At 47.1% G+C, this 10,050-nt stretch overlaps 1 protein-coding gene across 1 annotated transcript in view; it reads left to right on the top strand.

The window, feature by feature from the left end:
- Positions 1–314: 314 nt before the first annotated feature.
- Positions 315–10,050, top strand: part of chrd (chordin) — a 15,209-nt gene continuing 5,473 nt past the window's right edge. The window contains exons 1-10 of the mRNA XM_031860962.1: positions 315–721; positions 2,616–2,719; positions 2,844–2,970; positions 4,871–5,023; positions 5,193–5,310; positions 6,051–6,138; positions 6,970–7,111; positions 7,252–7,389; positions 7,616–7,698; positions 9,259–9,406. Coding sequence (XP_031716822.1) covers positions 577–721; positions 2,616–2,719; positions 2,844–2,970; positions 4,871–5,023; positions 5,193–5,310; positions 6,051–6,138; positions 6,970–7,111; positions 7,252–7,389; positions 7,616–7,698; positions 9,259–9,406 — 1,246 coding nt within the window. The 5' untranslated portion in view covers positions 315–576. The remainder of the gene's footprint in view (positions 722–2,615; positions 2,720–2,843; positions 2,971–4,870; positions 5,024–5,192; positions 5,311–6,050; positions 6,139–6,969; positions 7,112–7,251; positions 7,390–7,615; positions 7,699–9,258; positions 9,407–10,050) is intronic.

The raw sequence follows: 10,050 nt of genomic DNA, 5'->3' as shown, positions 1-10,050 counted from the left end.
GTTTAAAACATAAAAAAGGAAACTCTAGTGGGAGGTCATATTTATTTAATAACACAAATATAGCCCCACTGTGACTGCAGAGATTCTGGGGGGTAAAATCTATTATTGAAGTTTTGTGTGGCCAATAAAACGATCCAGACTCATTTCCATGTCTTTAGCGTTAGTGAATTGATAGGGGCGTCAATTTCCCTTTTCCATCACCCACTCCCACCCCCACCCATCATCTCCTCCTCCTCCTCCTCCTCCTCCTCCTCCTCCCGGTGGCTGCTTCAAGCTGTCAGGGAAGCGGGCTATAAAGCAGAGAGGGACGGGACTCTGAGGAGGCTGCTGGTACTGAGGAAAGACACACGGATCAGTTGTCTTCGGAAAAACTCAGCCTGACTGAAACTCGACTGATTAAAAAAAAAGAGACTTTGAAACTCAAACGGACACTTGGACGTCAGGAGGAAACTTGCATCTGTGCGTCTGTGTCAGGGAGTATCATTAGCCGCTGTTGAGGCTTCAGAAAGTACTCGATATCTTTGAGGAATTTTTTTTTGCGTGTGTGGCGAAATCGTACAGAGAGGGAGGTTTGGGATGCTGGCTCCCCGCGCGCTCCGCTCCTTGCTGTGCGTACTGAGCTGCGCGTGGCTGCAGCACACCGGAGCGGCGTCGCGACTCAAGTCTTCCTCTCTGCCCATCCAGTCGGAGAGAGAACCGCTGCCCTCCAAAGGCTTGTCAGGTAAGAGAAACACAGTCATTACAACGGTTGTGTCCTATTGTTCCGTGTTATATTAAGCTTTGTGAAGTGCCAATAAGCAGAACTCCGTTCAACGTGTGTCATTTTAACCAGTCCATGGCATACCACGGCCTACATGAGAGCGAAAGGAACAGGCCATGTGTTGTAAATGAAGTAAGAGGAGCCAGTCTTTAATTCGGCTAACATCTAATACAAAAAAACATCAGTTTACCATCAATTTCCAGCTTCAACCCGCCTTCCCCCGACACCAGCTGAAGAGGGCAGCAGCGAGCACCAACTAGTTTAAACTAACAACTCCAGATTTTCTCAAAATGAGTCTCGTTATTTCATATCAAAATCATGCCGAATTACAGTGAGCTTACTATTATCATCACCACTTGAAGTGTGAGTAGTGAGTGCATTTATGTTCCTGAAAACACAAACTTTAAATTGCCTGATTTCCTAATGAAGCTCGGGTTGTTGGTGGTGCGCCTGCGCACAGGGGCCACCGAGGTTATGACCCGAGTTCAGCCCGCCCGTAAGCTGCACGCGAAGGGTGAAGTGGCCCCGATAGCTGGCGTAACGAGTGGAGCTAAAATAGTTTAACTGTGTTCGTCATATGCGACCTCATCACCGTGAAGTCACACGTTTCCTTTGAATTGTTCCTCATGTATCTGAGTCATAAACGCGCAGTGAAATCCCCCTAACGTACAAAATCCCATTGCGGTTTTTAACAAGTTAATTTACTCAGGAGTTCAAAACTGTGGGAACTCCACGTTAACCACCGCGCCGCCTTTAACGTGCAAATTCACCGCTGGAAAGCTCTGTGATCGATCGACTTTCCATCGCAAGCATCGGCTCCTCTGGAGGTGATTTATTCCGCACAGACAGAAGTGGCGAGGGGGAGAAAGCGCAGCGGGCTCACAGTTTGGCTCCGTTTCACCGGACAGGACTGTTTCTAAAGTGTGTAGTCACTTTAATGAAAGAATAATGTGAACCAGGTTGGTAGCAGTGCGTGTGTGTGTGTGTGTGTGTGTGTGTTTACACTCAAGCAGGCAGTTATCCTAACCACTATAATATTCCTGCAGTAACACAGCGTGACTAACACTCAATTATGATTTTTAGTACAGTAATAATAACACTAAACGCTACTTTTATCTCCCGTAACACCACTATAAGTTTATGTTTAGACTCCAGTGAAATGTGATTTCTTTGCTCCACATTTGTGGAGGAATTGTAGCTTTTCAGCTTCTTCACGGTCTATTTGATGTGGATGTAAACGCAGAGTCAGCACTGTTAGCCTCACAATCATTGTTTCATTTCAATTCTGATACAACGCTCCCGTTATGCACGACATCCTCTGCAATGATTCTTTTCAATATGTCTGTATTCAGGAGAGCTTATTGTAACCTGGATGCACTCTGCGCTACTTCTTCTTTAACATTTGCCATCAAAATGTATTAAATGACTTCATAAAATCTTTGGCCTACATTAATGCGTATTTCTGGGAATCTCTAATAGTAATGGGGAAACAAAACAAATGTCTCCCTCTTCGTCTGCTCGTGCATCATTTGGACGAGGCAGGACGTGAGGTCGAGTCCCAAAAACCTTCAGTTTGCCTCCCAACACGTCTGGGCGATGAGCTATGTGAGATGGATTTGTTGCGCAGCCTGCAGAGCTCATCATGCCGCATGTGTGACACTCAATAAAAAGCCTTGTAGTTGCATTTAAACATTAAAAACATTGTGTGAGTCGGCTCAGAACACTAAACCCCCTGCCCGCCCCCATAACTCCCTCTTCACAATCACAAACTCTTTTATGATCCTGCAACTTTTCCTTGTTTGTTATCAAGAAAGTAATCATAACGTCCGATTATAATCATGTGTTTGTGTTGCAGGATGCTCGTTCGGAGGTCGATTCTACTCTCTGGAGGACACGTGGCACCCGGATCTCGGGGAGCCCTTCGGGGTCATGCACTGCGTCCAGTGCTACTGCGAATCCGTAAGTCTCTCTCTCTCTCTATATATATATATATATATATACATATATATATACATACTGTATATAGACACGTTTCTGTGTGTTTTCAGGTTGTGATCTGGTTGTGTCTGTTTCTCTCTTGCAGCAGAAGAGCCGTCGTGGTAAAGTGTTCGGGAAGGTGAACTGTAAGAACATCAAACAGGACTGCCCGAGCCCGGACTGTGAGGATCCCATCCTGCTGCCGGGACACTGCTGTAGAACCTGCCCTCAAGGTAGGACCTTCCTGTTCTCCCCCCCCCCTTTTGGGTTAACCAGTTAGTCCTCAGAACAGAACAGCTGTTTGATGCAACCAGCAGGTCCATTGACTTTCCATCCAGCCACATCAAATGGACATTTCCTCTAACAAGTACCGCCCGTCTATTTAGCCTCATTCGCACATTGCCACTTACCCTGTCCACACACACACACTGCTGCACACACGATTCCACCTTATTACAGAATTAGAGCGCCCCACACACACACACACACACACACACACACACACAGGGTGGGTCTTCAGCAGATTGGGTGTTTTTTCTACGCTGTGCGTCTGGTAATGGAAAGTGAAGGTAAAGCGCTGTGTGGACAGGCCTAGGACTGTGTGTGTGTGGTTGTGTGTGGTTGTGTGTGTGCGTGTGTGTGTGTGTGTGTGTGTGTGTTTGTGTGTGTGTTGTGGTCAAGTTTTTAAGGAAAAGGTTGAGTGTGCTTGTCTTTGCTTTGGCACCAAAGTATTTTTATGCAAGTGATGGAAAAAAGAATGCTGTGTGTTTGTGTGTGTGTGTGTGTGTGTGTGTGTGTGTGTGTTATGACTGGTGCACCTGAGGATACTGAGCGTTGTGAAGCGGGGGAGAAGTGAGAGTGACACTACCCAGAAGCCCCCCCCCCCCCCATGGAGTGTGAACCAGTGGAGCAGAGGGGTGAGGGAGTGAGAGTTGTGGGGGAATGAGACTCCAAAGAAAGAAAGCAGACCGTCCAGTCGAGCTCCTCGGAAAACCGAAGTCTGTGGGGTGACGAAGAGCCGCTGTGTGGTTTTCTTCTTCAGGTCGCTGCATGTGTCACTGTGTGTGTGTGTGTGTGTGTTTGTGTGTGTGTGTGTGTGTGTGCAAAGCTGCCAGCTCTACTCATTACATCAAGCGGTTTGTGTGGGTCATTGTCGGGATCGCTCCCAATTCTCCTGGAGCTCCTCAGCTGAGAGCCTCCGCTGTGGTTTGTTACCTCTGGCTGAGAGAGGCCGAGAGGAAGACTGTGACGAAGAGCTTCAGCGTTGGATCGACGTTGTTCGTTCTTCATATCTCTGCTGGCCTTCCTTCTGTAACTTCTACCGGTGTTGCTCAACCTCGACATGTCTCAATTTCACGCTCTGCCGGTGCGTTGAGTCTCATCTGCGCTCCAGACCTTGAGATCGATGTAGCAGAACGTGTTTTGAAATGTTTGGGTTCATTTTGTTTTTTTTCTTGCCAGACGCTGAAACAGCTTGAAAGTGGAACTCTAAAAGTCTTCATTACAATACCTCTGCTGCTAACAGGGTCCTTGGAAAATGCTCAGATTAGAAATATGTTCCTTGAAAAATGCTGAATTTTTAACATTATCCGATGTTTCACACACAGTCACCCATAAATCTTTTGTTATGTTGTCTCCTGGCGTCTCACAGCAGACGCAGAGAGGATCTTAACCCCAAACGAGAAAGTAGAAGAACTGAACAAGTTGCAAACTTTTCTCTCTTTCAAACATTTTGGCATCTTGTGCACTCGGCTTGTTCCAACAGATACCTGTATCGCTGAACATTTAAACAGTTTTTAAATGATTCTTTAACACCATTAAAGATTCAAAGGAAAGTTCTTCTGTTGATGTAAAAGATAATTTATTTATTATTTATTATTCATTATTCGTTATTTATTATTTATTATTTATTATTTATTATTTATTATTTATTATTTATTATTCATTATTTATTCTTTATTATTATTATTTATTATTCATTATTCGTTATTTATTATTTATTATTCATTATTTATTCTTTATTATTATTTGTTATTTATATATAGGAATATATTCCTCTTTGTATGAATTCCTCTCGACACACCAGCATGTCTCTGGTATTCATTACCTGTTTCTTTTCTCCCTCCTCTACAGGCGACGTTGACAGGAAGCAGACGGACTCTCTGCTCGACGGCTTCGAGTATTTCCAGGAGAAGAGCAGAGACAAAGAGGACGACCTCCACAAATCATACAACGACCGATCCTACCTGAGCTCCGAGGAGTCGGGCCCCGGGGAGAGCCGCACCGGTGAGTACGAGACCACCGACGCACTGACGACCGCGGACAAAGAAAACCGTACAAACATAAACTATCCACGCTTCAGGGAGAACACGCTGGAACACACACAGCTGAATGAAATCACTGCAAACAGGAATGTTTATTGTGTGTTGGTAAGTTACCCGCTCTCCCTCTGCAGACTTCGTCGCGGTGCTGACAGGAGTGACGGAATCGTGGCTGCCGAGCTCCAACGGTGTTGCCAGAGCTCGCTTCTCTCTGAGCAGAACCAGCCTGGCCTTCTCCATCACGTACCAGAGGTAAGACCAGCTGAGGCCTCTGGGACTCTTCTATTCTCTGAGCTTCGAGCTTCATACTCAACGCGGTGGAGCCAGAACACCATGTAATCACGGACTGCGCGCCGCGTGCGAAGGCTCCGCACGTGGTCATGCACCTCTGAATTTGTGTGAGCCAGCGCGCGGTCAGACCTTCTCACACGTGACTGTAACAGATAGTTCACTGATAGAAGCACGATGTACACGTTTAGGGTTCGTACAAAGAAGGAGAATTTGTTTTAGATGCTTTAGAAACAGGAGGTCTTAAAAATCATCATTTGAGTAAATATCTTGCAGCTCAATCAGATAGTTTACAGGATATTCAACCTTTGGTTCTTTATAATACACTTATTACATGTCTTGTTTCTTAACTGTGTTTGTATGAAGGTAATAAAGTAGCCCATGAATATGAGATATGACTTTAGTAATTATTACAATCCCTCGTCATTGTGGAGGTTGGTTTATGGTGTTTTGATTCTTCACAGTTCATGTTCTCTGTATTCTCAGAGAATAATGCGACGAACATCACGTAGAGTCTAAACAAAGCTGTAGTGCTCTTCTTTCTGTTTCTGATCCGTTCCTCCGCAAATACAAAACACGTCACAATCTCTGTTGTTCTGACCGTCGTCTCGTAGCTCTGAGCCTAAAGAAGCAAACGTATAGTGAGTCATGTCTAAGAAGAAAGCATTAAATGTGTGTCCTGTTTCTTCCCCTTGTCTCCTCAGAATGAGCCGCCCCAGTAGAATAGTCTTCCTGGAGGCCGATGGCACCACTGCCTTTGAGTACAGAGTCCCCAAGGGACAGTCGGACATGGTAAGAGATCCCCTCATGCTTCCACTGGTGTTGTTTTCACGCTCCCGCTCCGTGACTCCGTGCTCAAACTCTTTGACTTCTTTTCTTTCCTCTCATAACTCACTCAGCAATAATAAACAATAAACACACACACACACACACAGTGACACCTCCTCTCTGCTCCATTGGCTCTGTCTAAACTGAGTCTGATTGCTGTAAACATCAACACACACTCAGTCGCTCGGGGGGAGAAACTGCCATCAGGTCAGAGGCTGAGTTTAATAAAAGCCCCAATATGATCCTGATGAATCAGCCCCCCCCCCCCCCCCCCCCCTAGAGAACGGGTCCCAGAAATCATTATTTTTAGATAAATATCAGTGTCAAGCACCAGAGGACCTCAGAGAAAACACTCTGACACGAAGAGAGGAGGGGGGGGCGAATACTTCAGTAAAAGAGACATTTTTCACATGTGACATCACCGCTTAGCGGGGCGACAGAGAGAGCATCGCTGATTAAAAATGGAGATTACCTCCTGAACCCTGAAAGTTATGAGGCGCCGGCGCTCTGCCACATCCCCGCTCACCCCCCCCCCCCCCCCCTCCCTCCTCCCGTTCTCCGGGAGATGTAGTGGCTTCATGTTGACGGTTTGCAGGCTGCGTTTTCACGAGAACAATCACATGGTTTGATGCATTTAGCAGATGTGTTGGCTGTTTTGTCTGCATGCCTTTTTTTTCTCTCTTTCTGTTTTCTCATGAGCGAGAGACCACAGGCCCGAGTACGACTCCGTCTTCACTGTGATGCACAATAAAGCAGCTGACCCGCCTGTGTGTGTGTGTGTGTGTGTGTGTGTAGATCTGTGGAGTGTGGAAGAACCTGGCGAAGCCTCTGGTGCGACGGCTGCAGTCCGAGCTGATGCGCCTCCGCATGACCACGGCGACGAGCGGCGGCGAGCAGGTGGAGGGGAAGATCATCAAGCACAGGGCGCTGTTTGCTGGTGCGTTGTAGCGCTGTGATGTTCTTTTAGACATTTCAATCCCTTTGTGTTGGAATTGTTTACAGAGAAAGTGTTTGTGTAGAAGGTCAGCGACAGAGTGCGGATACTCAGTGCGGTAATGTGTGTGTTCTCGTGTGCAGAGACGTTCAGTTCGACGCTGACGTCGCAGGAGCAGAACTCGGGCACGGGAGGCCTCGCCATGCTGACGCTGAGCGACACGGAGAACAACCTCCACTTCATCCTCATCCTTCAAGGCCTCGTCAAACACAAGGACAAAGGTGAGCGGAAGCGAGACGGCGGCGGGGAGGCTCGAGAAAATGAGAAAAACAACCGTTTCAAAACTCCCCAAAACTGAGATTTTTCTCAGCCCTGCGAGAGCGTTTTATCAGAACACTTTTATTACCAATTCCTCCAAGGAAAGAATCCTCTTCTGCGATCTCTGTTGTTGCCATTTCACTTTCTTCCAATCCCGTCTCATTTTAAATCTGTCTCTCTCTCCTCCAGAGCCTCTCCTGGTGCCCATCCGAGTCCAGCTCGTGTACCGGCAACACGTCCTGAGAGAGATGCGAGCCAACGTCACCTCTCATGTGAGTAACAGCACACACTAGCAGTTTACAGAGGGGATGTTCAAAGTACGTCAAATGATCAGTTTCCCTCAAATGATTTGGAAAAAGAATCAGTAGGAAACAAGTGGGAGGTTTTTAGGGGGAGAACGTGTTGAATTAAGGGTGGAGTGGAGGAGAAGTGTTGTTGTTGTTGTTGGTTAGGAACACACAGCAACACACTCCTGCTGCCCCCCCCACCATCACCACCCACCCACTCCTCTCTGAGACGGATGTGGTCCCGCTCACCACATCCTAGCGCTGTTGTCGCCGGACGCTCTGATCACAGCTAACTACCTCGAGACACGACGAGTTAAAAAGGGACGAGGACGAGCGAAAGTGTGCGAGAGGAACTTTTTTTGAGACAGATGTGAGGAAGGGATGAGAGAGGGAGACGTGTTGGGGGGGGGGAGGCAGAGAGGATGGACTGCGTACACACTCCTCACACATGTCAGTGGTTAGTGGTCTGTGGGCTGTAGATGGAGTAGGGGGGGAGGGGGGGGGGGAGGAGGGGGAGTGATGAAAGGCTGGTCTGGTTTTAATTCTGCCAGGAATTGCGTTGAAGCGCCTCTTTCGAGCCTAGCGGTGAGAGAGACAGACTGTCCGTTACATTCTTTTGTGAAGAGTTTTCGAGCTGAGCGACCGCTGAGTCAGGTCACGCCTCGCTGAGTAACAGAACAACACAGCGTACGTCTTCTCTTCAGCTGACGAGGACACTTTCCCCGTCTCTAGAACGCACACACAGACCAGCCAGCACATGTGATTCTTCTTAAAAGCGTGAAGCCGTTTCTCATTGGACCAGTGATCCCGACAGTGCCTGATTTACGCTACGCCCCGATATATCCGTTTGCACCTTACTCCCCTCCCATTACTCCATCCATTCAGCCCCCCCCCAATATACAGTAAGTCACCTTCCTCTCCTCCTCCGTCCAGCACTGCTTCTCTGTTTTGGCTCCTCGCTGTGTGGATTTACAGCACATGCATATTTATACTGAACTGAGGCCCTGAAGTCATAAATGTAACATTTCTTCAACACGCTCGTACAGCTGTCCTATTACTCCGACATCCCCCCCACTACCTCTGCGTCTCTCCTGGAGTCCAGGCTGCCTGCTTGAAATGAGCCGTCACTCCATATGACATACGTTAAGGCAATGCGAGCCATTTTTAAAATATATTAATATATTTTACAGGGTTTAAATATGCGCATGTGATTTAAAAATCATGTGTTTTTTTAATGTAACACAACTGTCTGTGTCCCTAAAGGTTTATGACTTTTAGAATGTCCTTGTGATCGCTGCTGATCTTGAGCAGACGTTGTTGCTGTTCTGGGATCAGGTTTTTGGGGATTAACTGAAGTTCATCTGTCTTTTGTCTCAATAAGTTGGTACTCTGGTAACATGTCAGTGTTGTGCTAACATCATGTCAACAAGATCTTAACCGTCTAATGTTATATTTTCTGGTATATAAAAGTATTTACTATTTAAAATGTTTTTTGGATTGATTCCCTCGTTGACCTGCATGATAACGGGTTTTCAATCTGTGCAGGACCCGGACTTCGCCGAGGTGCTGACGGACCTGAACAGCCGCGAGCTCTTCTGGTTGTCCCGCGGTCAGCTGGAGCTCGCCGTGGCCACCGAGGGTCAGGACGCCCGACAAATCTCCGGCTTCATCACCGGCAGGAAATCGTGTGACAGTGAGTGTTTCCCCCCGTTTTAACCCTCACCCCCAAAATACATATTGTTCTTGGCGTCATTCCAGCGAGGTGGCACCAAACAACTGTGGAGAGAAACTAAAAACACACGGAGGTCGCCCTCAGAAGACGAATGTGTTTCGCGTCACTCGTCCATCTGTGGCTGTTTGTCCTTCCATAAATATACTTGCTCTCTTTTCTCTCTGTCTCTGTCCTTTCAAGTCTCATCGCTGGGGGGAAAACCGTGTTTATAGACCCTCTGTTTGGCTCAGCTGGCCCACCAGGACTCATGCACGTCTGTGTGTGTGTGTGTGTGTGTGTGCGTGTCTGTTTGAGTCTTGGAATCGTCTGGTTAAAGCACACATGGTCTTTTCCTGGGATGCATACTTGAACATGCAGCATCGAGGTGTTCTTTGTGTTCTTGCTGTTGCGTGACGATTGACAGCCAACAGACAGAAAGATGGCTTTGTGCTTGTTGTGTGTTTTGTGTGTTTTGTGTGTGTGTTTTTTTTTAAGTCAAACTTTTACACAGCGGCGCTGCCGAGGTCACAGTCTGCGATTAACAGCTTGACGTTATGTGTGAAGAATTCAAACCCAACACTCTCTCTCTCTCTCTCTCTCTCTCTCTCTCTCTCTCTCTCTCTCTC

Source organism: Anarrhichthys ocellatus, unplaced genomic scaffold, assembly GCF_004355925.1.
Source record: "Anarrhichthys ocellatus isolate YVR2014 unplaced genomic scaffold, GSC_Weel_1.0 scaffold24, whole genome shotgun sequence".
NCBI classification, from domain to species: Eukaryota; Metazoa; Chordata; class Actinopteri; order Perciformes; family Anarhichadidae; genus Anarrhichthys; species Anarrhichthys ocellatus.
The sequence above is the reverse complement of the archived record's forward strand: the minus strand, read 5'-3'. Positions and strand labels throughout refer to the sequence as shown.